This window comes from Macrobrachium rosenbergii, chromosome 30, assembly GCF_040412425.1.
Source record: "Macrobrachium rosenbergii isolate ZJJX-2024 chromosome 30, ASM4041242v1, whole genome shotgun sequence".
Classification (NCBI taxonomy): domain Eukaryota; kingdom Metazoa; phylum Arthropoda; class Malacostraca; order Decapoda; family Palaemonidae; genus Macrobrachium; species Macrobrachium rosenbergii.
In genome coordinates, this window is record NC_089770.1 from 19165862 (window position 1) to 19185819 (window position 19958).

General features: G+C 38.0%; 2 protein-coding genes across 3 annotated transcripts in view; both read right to left on the reverse strand.

Moving 5' to 3' along the window:
- Window positions 1-236: 236 nt before the first annotated feature.
- Window positions 237-19958, reverse strand: part of LOC136855117 (G patch domain-containing protein 4-like) — a 120785-nt gene continuing 101063 nt past the window's right edge. For both annotated transcript variants that reach the window (XM_067131960.1, XM_067131961.1), the window contains exons 4-5: window positions 19753-19850; window positions 237-1434 (exon numbers count right to left, since the gene is read on the reverse strand). In XM_067131960.1, coding sequence (XP_066988061.1) covers window positions 867-1434; window positions 19753-19850 — 666 coding nt within the window. In that variant the 3' untranslated portion in view covers window positions 237-866. The remainder of the gene's footprint in view (window positions 1435-19752; window positions 19851-19958) is intronic.
- On the reverse strand, window positions 328-831 carry LOC136854829 (protein FAM133-like). The gene has a single exon (XM_067131366.1). It carries the CDS (start codon window positions 829-831, stop codon window positions 328-330), a length of 504 nt encoding a protein of 167 aa, XP_066987467.1.

A 19958-nucleotide genomic window follows, 5' to 3' on the forward strand; every position in this document is an offset into this window, starting at 1 on the left:
TTTAACTACTAACTTGCTTATGAGTTGGATAATGGGCTTCATGAATCTATCATTCGTTAATTTTTATTCACATGCTGTAGTGGCTTAAATCAAAGAAAAGTACCTTTTACAGTGCCAAGCACAAATTTTAAGTGCCCCTGATACTTCATTTTGCAAATCCTACAGTGAAATTCAAAACAAATTACCCATAAACAAACTTGCAGTTTCAAGTCAAGAGTGAAAATCATACTAGTTCACAAAGGAAATCCTTTATTACCTTTCACGGTATTAAAAAACGTCAAAATATTTTAATTTTTTACAGTATAAATGTATTCAAGTCTTAAATTCCTATTTTTCTTGCCTTTCACGCTTGCATTTCTTTTTCTTCTTTCTAACAGATTCATTCCCTAATTCGTCACTGACCACTACAGAACCATCTTTCAATTGATTGGACCTTGAGGAGTCCACCCCTACCACACTTTCAGTCCTCTCTCTCTTCCTACTCTTGTGTTCTTCCTTCAGAACATGATCATCATGAACTATGTCACCTTCATCATTCTCTTTATTTACATGCTCAAAGTTACCATCTTTCTCTTTGTGACTGGACTTTATCTTTTTCTTTTTTGGTTTTACCTCCACTTCATTCTCTGTGTTTGAATTAACCAGTCCTTCAGTTTCTACCAACTTATTCAGTTTACTTAGCCGTTTCCTTTCCTTCTTACTGAGCCTCAATTTGCTGGCTTCATCAGTGTCAGTTACATTAAGGATACTTTCACAATTGTCTTTTTTTTTCTTTGAATTGTTCTTTATAACATTCCCCTCTCTGTTTATGTCACTCCTTTCAGTTTCCATTTCACCAATTAATTTTGTCACAATTCCTTCCTCATTTAATTCATAGTGTGTTTCACCATTACAAAGAGTATTACAGTAGGTTCACCAATAAAAGGGCTTCTATTAGCATCATAGTAATTTTCACGCTCAGTGCATTTTTTCTTTTTCATCTTTTTCTCAACCTCATTCTCATTTCTGACTGGATCATCACCACCATTTGCTTTAGCTAACAACTTTCTTTCCTTCTTACTTAGTTTAGATTTCACTATTTCGACTTCACAATCAACATTTACAGCAGAGCCAGGAAAACCTTTATCATCAGTACCAGTATCATATTCTGTGTTATCTCTTTTCTTTTTCTTTTCTTTTTTGTGCTTCCTAGAACATTGCTCAAGGTCAGCATTTTCTGTGAAACCATTAATGGCTTTGTGTAGAAGAGAATGCTCATCACTACAAGCTTTGGAAATTTCTTTTCTCTTTGATTTCTTAATTTTTTCACCACTTACCTCGACAGCTTCTGGAGAATTCTTGTCACCTGATTTGTTCAATTTTGCTAAGAGTTCCTCTTCTTGCTGTTTGACCCTTGCCAACTTGGCAGTCATGGTTAGTCCATGACGAGCACCTCTGTAAAAGAAATGTGACTTAACTCGAGGACCTCAAGTTATTTCTTTTTAGCTAATCAAAAGAAAAACAAAGTTCAGCTAACTGAACTACAGTATGCAAACACCAAAACTTTAGTATCCATCATTGAAAGGATTTAGCTTCAAGAAAATGAAAGTAAGAATAGTGGACCTTCTCACACACTGGATAATTTTTAAGTTTAAAAACTGTATTTCACTTCAATTCCTCAGATATCAGACAAACATTCTTGCAATACATAGTGTAATGGTATAATGTAAAGACAGTATAATGCACCTGAAACATAATACAGTACTGGAGTTAGAATATCTTCAATACAAGTGTAGTCAATGTAAAGTCACAAATCATAACATCTTTCAAATGAGAATTTTGATAAAATTTATTATTTGGATACTTACCTATTGCTAAGGTTACTTTACGTCGTGCTGTTTAGTGCTATTGGCATTCAAAATAAACAAAAGCATAAAGATTGGCTGACCTGGATGGGCTGTCCAGGATCACCAGTTTTCCCACCAGTGATATTAAAATGTTTGCATTCTTCTCAGAATTCTTCCTGACCACCTAAAATGTGGGGTAGATGGGTGGGTTTCAACTTTAACAGTACTAGTAAGTATCCAAATAATTATTTTCCTCAAAAAAATTCTCATTATTCGGGATGATTCTTACTTATTAAGTTAGCTGACTACCACACTGAAAGAGGATGGTGGGTTAGTGGACCCAGAAAAAACATTCGCTGAGCCAAGCAAATTAAAGCTTTATTTAAAAGGAGGAAAAGCTTCTAAACATATTTTTACCAGTTGCGATCCTTCCTGGTCACCTCCGCCACCAGCGGGGTGTAAGGCCCGCATCAGAGGATCCTTGCAGGGAAAACTATATCTCACTGACTACCAGTGGCTCATGTTCCGAAACTGAAAGCCCGAAATGTCAGTCCAAAACTCAAGACAATTGTCTTTAAATGAGGGTACGTTCCTAGACACCAAAGTGTACCTTCATTCTCCCCAACTCCACACCAGGATTTCCTAACAAACTAATGATAGGAGAGAAAGATTACTTTCATATTTGGTTCATGAGAAAATTATCACCGCTGCAACGATACGAGTAAGGGCTTTATGATTTTCATAGGAAATTCCAATATCTCGCAAAACATGAGGGGCAAAAACTGAGTTACGCCTCCACTGAGCTGCACTGACAACCTTCTCTAGCAAAAGGTTTTTAAGGAAATTGAGAGATGTACTTACATCATGGACATCACGAGGCATTACTTTCAAAAACGGTAAAAACCATGATTCAGCTCTGGGTGCACTGATTTAAATAAGCAACCAAGAAAAATGACAGCATTCTTGGACAATTGAGTGTTAGGCCTCCTAACACCACAGAATAAATTCTTAACTCCTCCTCCTAAAGATTTAAGTCTGTCCAAGTCCTTTGAGCTCTGACTGGGCATAGCAGAGCCTCCTCTTCATTGCCTACTCAAGCAGTTAAATTACACACTGTCACAAATCTGGCAAGGGGTTTTGCTCTGACGAAGTTTTTGTCTCTAAACAATGGAAGAAAAGAGAGCCAGGCCTCCACTTGAACAAAACCCACATGACAAGAAAGGGGCTGAAACTAGCTAATACACTCAGCTATAGCTATAGCAAGAGTTAAAAGAAAGTCTTCAAAAGACAAGTTCTTAATGGAGGTTTTATTCAAAGGCTAATACAGGGTGGCCCTGAGCTACGGTGGCACCGACTTATGGTGTTCCAATCTTACAGCGCTTTTTCAAATACATTTATCAAGAATAGGTATCTAGTTATGGCGCTGTAATCACTTACAATGAGAATAGGTATCTAGTTACTGCTTCATAACTGCCGTTAAAGGCAGAAATTGACTTAGGCATGCTGCTGGTACAGAACCCCTGCTGTAAGTCAGACACTGCCTGTATTGTGGTAACATCAAACATTTAAAGCTAACATCCAAATTCCATTCTAAACCAAAGATTTTGGGGTTTCCAGCTCAAAAAGTTGGAACACTTCTTTCAATTCTAAATTGTGGGTAATATTCAAGTTAGCACATTGCAAAACTGAAGATACCATAGAACGACGATACCCTTTAATCGCTCGAACACAAAGTTGCTTTAGGTACCTAAGATACCAGACCAACTTAATCAGGTTTTCTATAGAGGTATGGGTGCTGGATATCCCTCTGGACAAGCATAAGATTGATAAACCAACCACTGTTGCTGATACAGTAAGTGTGGAGGGCCTTCTAGAGAGAAGGATTGATTCCCTAGCCCCTCTCAAAAAGCCTCTAGCACATAAGAGACTGCTGACAGTCTGTATACTAGGGGACCCCAGGGCCAAATTTCGGAGGTGACCCATCATAAATTTGGCACAAGGCAGACCTAAATTTTTTGTTGCTTAACTGTATCTAGATTGATAATCTAGAGGTCTGCTCAAAAATTTCTCTTGCAAACATGTTGAAAATTTCATTTGAAGTAGCATACCCTAAAGATTTTACCTTAAAAATCCACCAAACACGATATTATGTTTTGTTGTATATCTACATCCATTAGGCATAATAACACATTATTAGAGTGTAAATATGTTTTTTGGGTAAAAAAATTCATTGGAAATGTTTATGAAACTAGCTTTGTCGGCCATCTTGGATTCCAAGATGGCCGACAATGAAATCTGAATTTTCTAAATAATTTTTGTTAAATGGTCCTTAAAAGTTGTTTTTATCAACTAATTTTCCATTTCACCAGAACTAAAATGATATGAATGGATGAAGTAATTGCTCCTGATCACAGATTAGTAGCTATTTGAATTATTGTAACTGGACTGATATGACACAGAACATCTTACACATAAAAGGGTGATTTTCAATTTCAGTAATATACAAATCTTCTAAGCATATTGTCATAACTTTTTTTTATATCTCATATGGAATGATGTTATTTGAAACTGAACATAGTTTTGTATGATCAAACAAGAAATTTCAGTTATTAACTGAAGCATTTGTATGTATTCACCTTGGAACATAAGCCGTTTTATAACAGTTTACACTCTTTATTGATTGACTGCCAAAATATTAATTTCATGCATTCAGTTAGCATTAATCACAAGTTATCTAACAGTTAGATTCAATATTTTTCAAGGTTAATGATGCAAAATGGATTCTAATACTCGTAAACGCAAACTTTCAAACACAGACTATTCTCTGTGCATCCTATGCCAGAGATCAGGAAGCGAAGCACTCCATAATATGACAGAAAAAGGATTACCATCACTGCAAAATGCTGTTGGTAACAGGAAAGATGACATATCAACGAGATTGAAAAATAAGGTGAATAGTTATGATTTTATCCAGAACCCTAAATATCATGGATAATGTAAAAAGTCATATACTAAAAAAAAACTTAACCAGAAATCTCAAACACGAGACGAAAGTCCCACCGATAAAGATATTTCAAATGTTGAGCCTTGTGATAGTACTACTACAAAGCGTCAAAGCTACGATAACCTAAGGATAAATTACAAAGAAGAATGCTTTATTTGTGGTAAAGTTAGGGACAAAAATGAGTCACATAAATTATCACTTGAAACAGTAAATTTCCAGAAAACAAAAAGGCTTGATAACAAAGTGATTCTACACAGGATCCAAGTGTTTGGAAATAGTTGCCTTGATATGGTGCTGATTTCTGGTACCACAGAAATTACTTCTTTAAATATAAACGAACTCCGACCTCATCATCAGAATCAAGAACAAATCTTACTGACATTGGAATTAACTGGTTGCTAACGTGCATAAATGACCAACTAACTGAAGATCCTGAGATGTTCATCTTGATGAGTGTGTTCTGCTTAAAATACCGTGACTGGCTTCTTGAAAATGCAGTTGCATACTATAAATGTTCTATAATCAAACAACATAAATGTTCTATAATCAAACAACAACTTTAGTCTTATTATAAGTCACATGGTCAGAAAGTTATCATTGTACCCCAACAAGGAAAGTACTCTACAATATGTTCTTCAACTATGACAATAAATTATTTGATGGGAAAAATAAGACAGTTAGAAGATGACCATCATTCTGATTATGATCAAGGAGATGATAGTGATAATGTTGAATTTAGTGCATCACTAAGTAACAACAAAATATTTTATCACTGCTAAAATTATACAAAAGGAATTAAAGGAGGAATAAAAAAGAATCAGGATTATGAGGCAAACTGAAGCACTTAATATTCAAATCTCTTATGAAACAGCATCCAAACTTATACCAACGTCACTCTACAATTTTTTGGCAGGGTTAGTAATAGACCATCATTTGTTAGAAGATGGTTCAGACAAAGTCGAGCTTGACGATGTTAATAGGGAGAAATCCTCAATCTGGCTTAAGATGTTTTTGCTGCAGTTATAGGAGGCATGCCATTACCTAAGCACACTGGGACATCTTTGCATATAATGAAGCAGACTAGGAGCGAGGCAGTAGTAACTATGTTGAACAGATTTGGTAACTGTGCTAGTTATCAGGACACCCAACAGTACATTACATTTAAGCTGAATCAGCTGATGATGATGGCATTTTCATACCAAGTAACACTGACAACGGTAAATTCACATAATTTGCTATAGATAATTTAGACTTTGTGAGCACACTCCATGTTGGAGTTATATTGGGAAGCCTTTGATGTATGGAGTCTCAGTTATAATGAGGAACAGTTGGATGCAATTACTTCATATATGAACTGCATCCAGAAGATTGCTGATGCCATTGGGGAACAAGACAATCAATATATCAGAGATGCATATGCAAATCTGCTGACAAGTGTCCACAGAATAAGAGAAGAACTTCAGAGGTTTGATGAATCATTAGAAGGGCATCCTACAGCACAGATTTGGTTAATGTATAAGTACTGAAATGTTTCTGATCTTCAAGTGATATACTGAAGCTGAAAGAGCTGGTAAATGGCAAGAGTGTCTTGATGAAGTAGGAAAAATGTTGCCATATATGGTTTGTGCTGGCCATGCAAAGAACGTAGCATGTATTACTCACTATTTGCGCACAATGAGAACCTTACCAGAAGAGCTTACTGCAGAATTCTGCAAGGGTCACTTTACAATTCATGAATCCAAAGGTTATTCTAATGGCATTTGGACAGATATGGCCCTTGTAAAGACGTATAACACAGAGGCAAAGACACAACTCTTTAAAGGTATTAGCCAGAGAGAAGCAGCTAGGGAGAAACACTTGAAAGCATTACCAGTACTTACAGCTATATCTGAGGAGACGAAATCTATGGTACATATGACAAAAGATACAGTAGCTGAAAACTATCCAGGATCTTTTCAGGCACAAAAAGATCGAGCAGCTGTTAATCATATCATACAGCTGATTACTCAATCTCATTAATCCAATCACCTCCACACCTTCTGATTTGCTGAATATTGCAACTGGAGAAAAATGCAAGTCAGCAGATCTAATTTATGCAAAACAAAAAGGAACTGAGGCATTAGCAAAATGTAATAAATCTGGCAAATCTGAGACATCAGCAAAGTTGCATAAAGAACAGAACAACATTGTTTGGAACTTGCACTTCTTGCGTAGTTTCGATGCTGATGCATTTTGCTATGAATGGAAAGAGTATCCAACCTCGCTCCTTGAACCAAATGATGATGGTCACAGTTACAGTAGGAGGAAAGGAAACAAATCAGAATACATTGCAGCAGTTAAGAGCCAACTGGGCGATTCTTGAATTGGAGATCATTTCCCACATGAGAAAACTAAGGTAGTTATGCTTGTGGATACTATGGCATTCATTCACCAGCATCAAGATAGAGGATGTACCACATTCAGTGATAGGTTAAGGAGATATACTGTATTCAGAAGTTGGAGTCAAAACCCAAAGAATGTGACATGGTGCATTTCGTAGGAGACTGTTATGACAAAGAAATGAGTCTGAAGACATCTGAGTGAGACAGATGGCAAAGAAAGCCGGAAGCTAGTCATACATATGAGGTCCATGAAACTTTGAAAATACCATCATGGAAATCATTCATCTCAAATGTTTAAAAATAAAGCGGCACTTGAAAAATTCCTGGAAACTTCTTGGAGAAAGATTCCCGAAATTTATTCCTGATAATGTCTCACTGATTCTAGGAGGGTTGAATGACACACCTGTCTTAATACATCCAGGTGAAATCCAAATGCTTCCTAACCTTCTATGTGACGAACATCAAGAAACTGACATGCTTACTTGCTCATCTGGCTTCCTGTGTTCGTGACCATGGCTATACTCGTGCCCTCATTCAGGCTACAGACTCTGATGTCATTGTTTTGGCATTCTACCAAAGCATCTGCATTCCAAGTCAGAGAAAACTCTGGATAAAAAAGATGCATCTTACTTGCCTTGTCAAAAAATTGCCTTGATGTTGGGTAAGAAGAACAACATAACACCTGAACAGGCTACATCAGCATTTCTCTGTGGATATGTGCTAAGTGGTTGTGGTACCATACGCTTTCCATGTGCTAAAGGCAAGAGAAGGCTTTCAAGGTAGCTAGTCATCAACAGAGGAGATGATGACTCTTCTGGACCACAGTGGATTTGAAGTGACTGACTAAGTAAAACAGTCATGCCGGACGTTCTTCTTGAGGTTATATGGAAAACATGATGGAACACTGAATGAAGCAAGAGCACACATATATAGCACAACTTTCTGAGATCTACGGCATCTTCCTCCTACAGAAGATGCAATCTATCAGCATGCTCTTTGAGCTTTATATCAACTTTTTATATACAGACTGCCTAACCCAATATTGTTTGGTCCAACAATAACAGACAGGAATCTTGTGCCATTAATGATGGAACAATCACCTAGACCTCCAGAGGTGGCTGGCAGCCGCTACTGCAAATGCATCAAAAGCAGATGTCTTAGGAAGTGTACATGCATTACTGCAGGTTTCAAGTGTGCAGCTGGATGTAAATTCAGTGGAAAACTGGTAAAGTGTGCTCGAACTGCTATGGATTCAGATGGCGACTGACTAATTTAGGATTGCTGTGGCATCAGACTATTTTCTTACATTGTTAATGTGATTTAATTTAGTAATTTCAATTGAAATGTTACTTCCTCACATGTGGTAGAACCATGGTTACTCAAGAGACGATAGCAATAATGATTGCTTAAAGTGTAGGCTATGTCCTGTGATATTTTTCCATTTCTATAAAATTTCAATGTACATAAGAAATATCAATATGCAAGTGATGTAAAAAAATAAATGATAATAATTATCAGATTTTTGAAAAGTAAAAATTTCAATATATAATCCACCAAGGTTAATGTGTAAAAAATATTCAGACTTTTTTTAAACTCAAAAATATTTTTTTCTTTCATCTGTATTTTGCTTCATAGATTATGTTTTTGAGATTTTTACTTTTATCATTTAGACAATCTAAAATTCAAGGATGCTACCTAATGATTTCTTGATTAATGGCCTAACCTTTATGTTATATATGATATTGCAAGCATTTGTTTAGCCATAAAAATGTTAAGTAATGTTATGACAAAATAAATTGTGAAAAGTTTTGTGTTGCTGAAACTGAAAATAATACTTTTATGAGTAATATAACTAAATATGAATAAATTAGCATATATGTGGCCAAATAGGCAACAATTTTAAACATTAGTAGCTACCGATTCTTTTTTATGTCCATTTACCATTGATGTTAAGGATTTTTGGCTTATATGAACAACTTTTATTAGTCATTTCCTAAAAAAAGGCATTTGACGATATCGATGATTGACGGCCGCCATCTTGGGTTCCAAGATAAGGATAGATACACAACTGAAAATGTTTTCAAATGATTTTTCAACATCAAAAATATAGATTTAGCCACAAAAAATATTGTTGTATATTGACTAAGTCTAAAGTTACAGCAAAAAACACAATTTAATCATTGTCGTTTTCGGATCCTATTTTCAAGTGGGTACACCTTTTCAAATGGAATTTTCAATATGTTTGCAAGAGAGATTTCCAAGCAGACCTCTGGATTGTCAATCTAGAGACATTAAACTAACCAAAAAATGAGGTCTGATCTTGTGCCTAAATTATGATGGGTACTCCGAAAATAAGGCCTTTTTGGTCATGTGGGTCCCCTAGTAGTATGTGGTTAGACAATGCATGTGGAGGTTTTGATGGAATCTTCTCAAATGAGATTATGAGATCATTCCTTAATGGTGCAAAACTAGAAACATCTACCACCACAAGTAGCAGCTCAGGAAATCATTCCCTCCGGGGCCACCTAGGAGCTATCACTGTCATCCTTGTGTTCTCTGAAGCTCGAAACTTGTGTGCCTTCCTCAAAAGTGCAAATGGAGGAAAATGTAAAGGTCTAGAGTCTACGACTCTTAAAAAAAAAAAAACCATCAACTGCCCATGCCCAAGGATCCTGGTATGGAGAGCAGTAAACTTGGATTTTGTATTTTGGGCAGTCAAGAACAGATCAATGTTCAGGGATCCCCAAAGGTTCCACTACTTCTGACAGATTTGTGGATGAAAAGACCATTCTGACAGAAGAACATGCCCTTTCCAGCTGAGTTGGTCTGTGATGACATTGGTTCTTCCTGGGACAAACTGTGGTAAAGAAAGATGCTCCCAGACTCTGCCCAAAGAAGTTTCTCTGCCAGCCTGAACAAATCTCTCAATTTTGTGCCCCTTGTCTCCTTCTGTAAGACAAGAGAGGTTGAATTGTTTGAGTAGAGTGCAATCATCTTGTCTCTGAATAGATGTTCCACTTGCACAAGACTTCTACACCACCAAAAGCTCTGGGTAGTTTCTATGCATATTGCTCTCCTCTGAAGCCCAACTCCCTGAAATTTCAATGTTTCCCTAAATGGCTCCTAGCCTGACACTCATGTGCCTGAAGACAATGTGAGGAGACAAAGTGAGGATACTTTCTGGAGGTCAGGTGGATTAGTTTGTGGAGGCAGGTGTCTTGTAGGTCTAATGAGATCATGAAGTCTCCTTCTCTAATCGACACAAAGACTGACTATGGTGTCTCCATCAAAATGGCTATTGCTGCAGGTAGCCATCCAGGGCCGATAGGTCTATCACCGGCTACCACCCACCCTGGAAGCCTTCTCTATCAAGAATAGTTGGCTGTAGAACCTAAAGAGTCGTCCTTTGCCACATCCACTGCCCCCTTTTGAGGGCTCTCTTCATCAGTGATTCAGCCCAGTAGGGCAGGAAAAGGATTGGGATCTGGGTTAGAGGTGGTTTCACAGAGCCACAGGGTAGTCTGTACCTCTACCTGAGAACTGACAATGTCTACTCCTCCGCCCTGTAATGCTGCCACACCATCCACTTGTCCGCCAAGGCATCCCTCCAACTTCACCTGTGGGAAGGATGCAAGTTTGGTCCACTGTTCTGTCCCTGCTTGCACTATCTTGGACAGGGGGGAGATGGGTGCCACATTTCTGAGGGACACTGCCTAATGTGGGTTGAGGGCCTACCCCCCATACCTCTGGCTGTCTGCGTCAGTTTCAGGGACAAAGCCTGCGAGAAGCCCATGTTCTGCAAGTCTTCTCTCCGTATCTCAGTGGCCTCCCACATTAGATCCAGTAAGAAGTAGTAGGGAGAGTTCACCAGGAGGTTGTTCTGGAGGCTTAACCAACTTTCCTGGGAAATCTGCTAATGCACCACCGCCAGGGAGGACTCCCTCTGCTTGATGAAGTTGGCCCATACATGGCCCACCTACCAAACAATGTAGGACAAAGCCTTCCTGGAAAGCCCATGAAGCTCCTTAGCTCCTTGATGACTGCCGTCTCTCTCAGATTATGCCTCCTTGACCTCTATGAGCCATTCCTCTGACAGCCAGGAGATGGCTCAAAGGGTCCTCACCAACATAGGCTCCATGCTGTTCTGTCTCTACCCTGCTGTTTGGACCTGTCCAATGGAACATTGTTGCCCAGCCTGCAGATGGTAGGATCTAAGGTCCTTGGGGTAGTGAAGGCACCCTCCGGCAAGTAGTATTTCACCTGACGGGGTAATCAGATGGCCGACAGTTTCTCTAACCTAGTGGTTGCCAGGAAGACCCCAGTGTGTATCTCCCGACAGAGGATACACATGGGCTGCGGATCTACTGCTATTGGGGGCATCGCCTAACCTGATGCTTATTTTTCTCCAAAGAACCCATTAATCACTACACACAAAGGCCCAAACATTGAATTGCAGACTAGGAACACCACAGACAAAGGAGGGCAACTGCATGAATCACACACCACAAACCAAGGAAGCAAGCGCGCACACAAGCCAGGCCTTCGCCCCCTAAAACTCTCAAATTTAGAAAGTACTGCCATACAGAGGCACACTACAACAGGAGAGCAATGATCCTCCAGCAGAGCAACTGAAAATAATGCACATAAGAAAATCTCAGCATTCACTGGGAGAACACAGTGACGACTGGTTGTGAATGTGGCTGTCTCAGGTTGCGGGACTCATAGGCCTACCCGATAGAACTTTTTTTTATAGTTCTTCAGTGACAGTGTAGACTCACATTCCTGTAGGATCAAATGACATTTCTCCAAAGCATCAGAAACAGATCTATCAAGGCAAGGTAAATACTTCAACAATTCATCAAGAATCATCTCTCCTTCAGGTGTAATAAGCTGCTTCTGCCTCACTATTAGGCCAAATTACCTTCGTTTCCAGAGATCCACATTCTCTGCTATTTCATGAAACTGGGAATCAAAGCAATCACATTCTGATAACCTGCTCTCAGGGATAACACTTTCAATTATGCCTCAAAACGCATCTTACCAGAATCATATAAATAACTTTTTACTTGCCTGCAAAGGAACCGAGGTTGAATTAGACAAAAGCGAGCACCGTTCAACAGGTTCACCCTCAGTAAAAAGATGTGGGCAAATCAAATCAGCCCAAAAACTGTTGAAGCATCATCCGAATTGGGGTTGAAATCCATAAAGTCTAGAAACTAGCAAATCTGCAGACTGAGATGGTGGGGTGGCAGGGGTCTGACAGAGTAACGAGCCTGGGACTGGCAGCAATGACATCATGGCTGGGAGGGAGGCAGTTCTTACAAGATGTCATTGCAGCACAGATGAATCACACACCTTGCTCTTCCAAAGAAGACAAAAGCTTTGACTCCAGAGATGACCCAGCCGAGGGAATGGCAGGGATCATCTGTACAACACAAGAAGTGGTGGAAGAGGAATATGAGGCAGTGGGGGGGGTGGGGGGGGGAAGCCTGAGCAAGTGGAGGGTTAACATCAGAAACAGAAGGAATAAATGATGGTACAGGGTAAGTAACAGATTGATCACCTCAAGTACCGACACGATTCAGAAACTACTAAAGTATCTAGAATACTATGTCTAAAATCCCTACATAACTCAACAGGATCACATTGCTGTGCTTCTACTTTATTGGGAACAAGTGCTGAATGCACTGAGAGAGAACAACAGTCGAGTTAAGCAATTTTTGGGGAGTAAATCACAACAATCTCTACCTATCCTTATTTTATTTAAAAGTGTTCTGCTTACAAACAATCTACAATTCAGGCAAGGTACCTCTTTAAGTCACGTAGACAATTTTTTGGATCAACCCTACCTAACAACAACCTAATCTATCCTCAATCCATAAGACACACCCACACAGTTAATTTGATGATTATCAATACAGAAAAACTTTATTTTCTCTAACCTACACATATAAGACAGTAAATACAGTTACTATTACCCCCTAAGCAAATAACTAAATCTAGAGTCAAACAAATCACTTGAATACTGTATGCATAATACATACATACAGTGCTCCCCACTTTTTCGAGGGGATAGGTTCAAGACCCACCTCGAAAAAGCAAAATCCACAAATGTAAAATCTCCTCTAAAAATGGTTATAACTACTTATAACTGCCAAATACCCTATACCCCTTACACTAAAACATTTATAACAGCCTATTTTAACAGTTCACTGCGTAATTTAATAGTTCACACAAAAATACAATATACCTTAGATTATTATACTAAAACAATTTCATATCATTCCAAACAAAAATACACCCCAAAACACCCAGTCTGATTACAGTACCCTTCTACTGCTAAAATACTAGTCTAAACATATGATTCTCAGTTTTGTCTCTTATAATTAGCTTGATTTTAAATTTACCCACAGGCATCACCGAAGGCTGGGTCAGTCGTTCGCATACCACAGTACTGTATAAACAAACCTGCCCCCATAGCCATAGGACGAGACTGTGTAGACTGTGTAGCTAGTTGGACAATAAAACCCATACAATGAAGGTGTTTGTTTGTATTACTCCGACTCAAGAGGGTAGAAAGAATGTAAAAGAAATGCAGAAGTCGAATTAACGAAGAATATCACCCATAACCAAAAAAAAAAAAAAAAATTATAAAACCTACAACTGTTACTCTTAAGTATATACCCCCTAAACTTCATATAACAATGATTAAATATTTTTGAAATATTAATATTAATGTAAACACAGCAAAACATCTATAAAATGTTTAATACAAATTACATAAATCTTTAATACAAATTAAATACAATTGTTTTACAGAATGTTTGAAAACTAATCAAGTTACCCCTATATACACAAGCACAGCCGTTTTCGCTCATAGTATTGAAGTCGTTCCATTGCCCTTTTACGTTGGCAAAAACAATTACTGTCATTAGTGTGTATGTATTTTTTCTCCTCTCTCGCTCTGAGATAAGAGAAAGATTGATTTTTTATGCATGTTTATTTGTTTTGTACAGTATAGTTTTATAGATAAACGTGATGTTAGTCATTCATTTTTTCATATTTTCCATGCTATAATTACAAGTTTTTGCATTTCAATAAAACAGACTGGAAAATAAAATTAAAATAATTAGCGAATATTTCAGATACTGTACAGTATGCTCTTTCATCGATAAACAATTTACAGTACAGTAAGATCATTTCAAATACATCTTACATTACCCTAGAGAGAGAGAGAGAGAGAGAGAGAGAGAGAGAGAGAGAGAGAGAGAGAGAGAGAGAGAGAGAGAGAGAGAGAGAGAGGTCGTAAACTTGTTAAGCTCATTTGGGGCCCACCAATCATTCCGGGGTGGGTCCCAGAATGAGCTTAAAAAGTTTACAATTTGTATTAAGGATTTATTTAATTTGTATTACTGTAAACATTTTATATATATGTGTTTACATGAGAGAGAGAGAGAGAGAGAGAGAGAGAGAGAGAGAGAGAGAGAGAGAGAGAGAGAGAGAGAGAGAGAGAGAGAGAGAGATCGTAAACTTGTTAGGCTCATTCTGGGGCCCACCTATCATTCAGGGGTGGGGTCCAGAATGAGCTTAACAAGTTTGTGATTTGTATTAAAGATTTATTTATTTTGTATTAAACATTTTATAGATATTTTGCTGTGCTTACATTAATATTAACATTTAAAAATTAGTTAATCATTTTTTATCATAAAAATGTATTGAGTCATGAAAACAAAATGAAAATACAGTAATTAGTGAATACTATCTATGAAAAATTTGCAAATTGGTGAAAGTTCCTGTATAAGTGAAAGATATGTTCCACAAAAATCCACAACAAAGTGAAGCATGGAAAAAGTGCAGCACGACAAAGTGGGGGTCCACTGTGTGTGTGTGTGTGTGTGTGTGTGTGTGTGTGTGTGTGTGTGTGTGTGTGTGTGTGTGTGTGTGTGTAGCTCCTTGTACACCAGCATACACATGAAAAGTGTTCTTTTTTTTCCAAATGGTTACCTAAAAAATATCACACTTCTACCCAAATGAGGTTTTTAGTTTTTTTTTTTACTTCAGCATGCCAATAGGCACCAATTCACTGAGCTTCAGTCAGACTCATTAAACAAGGGGCGAATGTTTCCACAACTATTCCTCTGGAGAGTCCATTATTGGCCAAGGCCTGTGAACAATGGCTCAAAGAAAATAAATCAAATTTATGAACATATTTACAACTTCACAAAACATAATTTACTTCCACAGACATTAACCATCTTTTACCACTACAACGTATATAACTGTCACTCTCATTAATGATTATAATGCGTGAGTGCTTAATTCTATCGAATAAATATTTTGGAGAAAGAGTCTATTTTGAGATGGTAGACTAACATGGCAGCCCTGACGGTGGGGTACAGGCAGACGAAGGCTCCGTCACTTGCTTTCTCACAGGGGAAACAAAAAAGGCCGATCACTATGGGGAGGAACTGTGATCTTTAGCAACAATATACTGTGTTAAATGCCTAATTGATGATAACAGTCAACTAATATCTTCTAGTTTACCTATTTTTATCCCCTGAACCACATAGGGAGCATTAAAGGCTGAGCAAGAGTGAAAAAGGAATCAGCCCTATTGGGCAATGGAAGAGAGAGAGAGAGAGAGAGAGAGAGAGAGAGAGAGAGAGAGAGAGAGAGAGAGAGAGAGAGAGAGAGAGAGAGAGAAACACTATGAGAAGGAATAGAATGAGTACACTTATGGTTGGACCTATCTTACAGTCTAGGTATCCTATCAGCCTCTCACTTTCATTCTCTCATCAGCCCACCCTTACATTCTTCGCAAGAAGAAGAAAAACAACACTCAATACCCCTACACGTAACACACACGTGTCCATCATGGCTAATCAAATACATTCGGTTTACACAAAACTCATTCCTACAAAGTCTAATATTTCTATCTCTGCTTGCTGTAGATGACATAGCTACACCATGTGTCCAAGGACACAGCAATAGGAATTTTGACAAGAACACAAACATTCTTATGCATCCTACGGGAAAACAGGTTATTAGAAACAGTCCATCTGGATCAGGTCAACCAAGCATCATTATTTAATTTTGAATGCCGACAGCACCCAATGGCCTGAAGATGTAAGCTAACTTTAACAGTACGTTAGATGCATGCCAAATAATTTAGCATGGTCACTGGGTAGACAATTTAAATGGATCTGTACATGCATGCAATTTATCCATTAATATGTGTAAACTATACACCACGGTAGAGCTGTGGACTAACACTCGCTAGGCCCAAGTTCGAGTCTCTGGCCGGCTGATGAAGTGTTAGAGGAATTTATTTCTGGTGATAGAAATTCATTTCTCGCTATAATGTGGTTCGGATTCCACAATAAGCTGTAGGTCCTGTTGCTAAGTAACCAATTGGTTCTTAGCCACATAAGATAAGTCTAATCCTTCGGGCCAGCCCTAGGAGAGCTGTTAATCAGCTCAGTGGTCTGGTAAAACTAAGGTATACTTAACTGTATATCATAGGTAATGAACCTACCACCATTTTATATTCCCAAATCCTGGAAATTTTATACTATAAGCTAATATTGCTGGCCCTTTATTTTGCAACAACAGGTTTTTTCTTCAGGGCAATCTACTGTGAGGACTCCTCTGGAAAGTTAAAGGCCTTCACAGCTTCTTCTAAATTAAATTGTCTATAAAGTGAGGATAAGAGAGAGAACTGCAAATGGGGCCAAAAGGATGCCACAACACTAAGATGTATGTGGCTATTTTGACTGCAATGCAAAACAGAAAAGAAGGGATTCATTCAGAGAGGTTGTGGGAATTTGCAGTCCTTGTCTAACTTTTATTCATTTTTCTCAGCAATGTAATTCTTGCTATTACACCATCGTGGGGTGTTGTTTTTCCAAAGTGTAGATAACTATTCCTCACCTTCTCCACTGATCCTTAAAACTTCTCATGACCTTCCATCTCTGGTTTTCCAACCAAGTGCCAATAGCAGTTGTTGGCGAATGTAGTGGAGCAGTTGGGAGCATGTGCCTTTGTGTTTTTCATCTTAGTGCTTTTCATCTTTTCAGACCCCAGGTTTTCAAGAAGGTGAAGCCAGATGCTGTCAAAGCACGTGACAGCGAGTCTCTTTCTTAGAGTATGCTTCACAATTTTGTCAACAATCATAGCTCCCTCTAGTAAACACCCAATGAAATTACCTACTCAGTCAATCATTCAACACAATTTCATGCACATATATGAGCAATCGGCCGGTTTCCCACTTTTTTAATGACAGGTTGTTGATATATAGGGGGTTTGTTTAAGGACATTATGTGGAACTTCTGGGGAAAAAATTTTTGGTCAATGACCTTAGGTTTTGTGACGCCAGAGCAATTTTCGGCCAAAATTGGCCATTTTCAAAATGCATCTTCTCCTTTGCTTTTAGTTTTTAAGGGATGGGATTTGAACCACATATAAAATACATATGAACCTTCAATACAATGCCAGGGATTTTTGATTTTTCAATTCTTCTTCGAGATATGAATTTTTTTTCTTTTTTATGAAATTTTCCTGGAAAAATGATAGAAAAAAAATGACCAAAACTCAGCAACTCAAAATATTAAAAATCCCCGGCATTTTATTAATCTACCATGTTTCCCCATGTTATATTTAAAATTTCATTTAGATTGGTCCAATACTAAGGGAGGAGATGCATTTTAAAGGCGAAAAACTTATGTTTTGAGAAACGGGCCTTCAAAGTTTTAGTTACATAAAAAAAGTAAAAGGGCCTTCAAAGACTGTGTTACAATTAATTCTATGGTTTTAATTTTTATTTTTGGGTATTAATTAATGCAAAATGATTATAAATAAGAATATTAATTGATTATTTATGTGCCTAAGACACATTATTATAAATTTTAGGTCCCTGGTCCCCCCCTGTCTGATCTTGTTGCAAGGTATTACTCTAGGGTATCATAGTCGCCTACACTTTTTTTATTAGTGTCTCGAATCCATCCCTTGCCAAATGGATCCTGGGAATTACTTTACATTCACAATTAGGGATTCGTGATTCAAGTAATTCATCAAGTCTTGCTTCACTTATTATGATCATTTTATTTTCAGGATCGTCTATAATATCAGCCTCTGAGCTACTGCTTTCTTCTTCTAAAATATCTTTGCCCTTCAGTAGTGACGAACGAATAAACAGGCGTTTAGGGGTGGACGTGGTTGGTCTCTGGTCAGCAGAGATCGCTGCCTGCACCGTTTGCTGGGCAACAGCTCTCTCTCTCTCTCCGTCGCTCCATTCCCCTCTATGGCACTAATTTCTTGAATTCTTTCTTCTAATTCTCACCTGGACTTTTCCACTTGGCTTTTCCGCATTCTAGAAGCATGAAGTGAACTCTTGGACCTTTTAGGCATGGTGAAAAAACAAAAACACCTCAGAAAATACAGAGTTCAGTCAAGGCTAGCGAGCGTGAAAAACTTGACCCTCTAGCTTGGAAGTTTATAGGCAACTCTCGGCCACAGTTGGCGTCATGGCATGACGCGTGCGTTGTCATGGCTAGGAATAACAAAAAAGGTGCCAAGTAGGATATTATTGACATTATACATTTCATTTCAAAGGAAGCTTTCGTAACATATATCGCAAAAACTATACCAGACTAAATCATTTGCGCTACTGGTGCTTTATGGGTATATAGTTATTGTTACATTTGAGGCCATAACTAGAGAAATAAGGCAAATTTTAGCATAATACTTCATGGACACATTCTTGAACCCTATACGAAGCCATAGAATTTTTTTCAGCAAATCAAATTTTTTGAAGATTTTTTGGGTTTTTTAGGTGGCCGATCCCCTTAAATAGTCACTGGTACATTTTTCTTAAACATAACCTTCCCCATTTGACCTTAAAGTAACAGAATTCAAATCACTTAAAGAATATGAAACAAACAAGTGAAATATGAAAAGTGAATCTCAGTTTTGTTCTCCAGAACCTTCACCTTTGAAGTTATGCACAAAGGGACATATAACAGAATTCTGTAGCTAGCTGCTATGTCACTGGTATTGCTGTGCATGCTCCAATCTATTTGTTGCATCCAGAACTTGACTGTTGGATGATGGCACGCATAGTCTGGAATAGAGGCACCCTATTTCTGAATGTGGCTCAGTTCAACTGACAAGCAATCAACTTACCTGGTTTGGTCATGCTAGCTAACAAAGGAGAAAAAAAAAAAAAAAAACTTTTGGTGTTTCAAGCGAGACCCCTTACAGGGGCAAATGGCTCTCTTTAAAACTGCACTGCACAACAACCAACACTGACACCACACTTGTTACACCTGGCTGGGCATCCTCAAGACGACAAACACCTTTCACTAGTTCTACTTTTCAACTGGAGAGTTAGGCTTAAGCCTAAGTTTATTGAATAATTAATTCATGAAATTAGACCCTTTCCATCCACAAAGTACATAATCTTGACTCCCAAACTAAATACGTAACACTGAGCCATTGCTCTTGTAAGATTTTTTTCAAAGTGCAGTATGGTACTTGTACTTACTTATGAGCAGTCTTTCCCCCACATATCTTGAATAGTTCATCATAGGATAACTTGAGTGACATATCCTCCTCTTCTGCTACATTCTCCAGTACACCTGCCTGAATAAGATTAACTATAACTTTCTATAACTTATAATCTACTACAAAGTAAATACAATTCTACACCCACGTAAGGCCACCATTGTGTTCTGTACTAAACCAAAATGC

Excerpts from the sequence above, each read along its gene's own strand:
- LOC136854829 (XM_067131366.1), bottom strand. The coding sequence starts at position 831 with ATGGAAACTGAAAGGAGTGACATAAACAGAGAGGGGAATGTTATAAAG.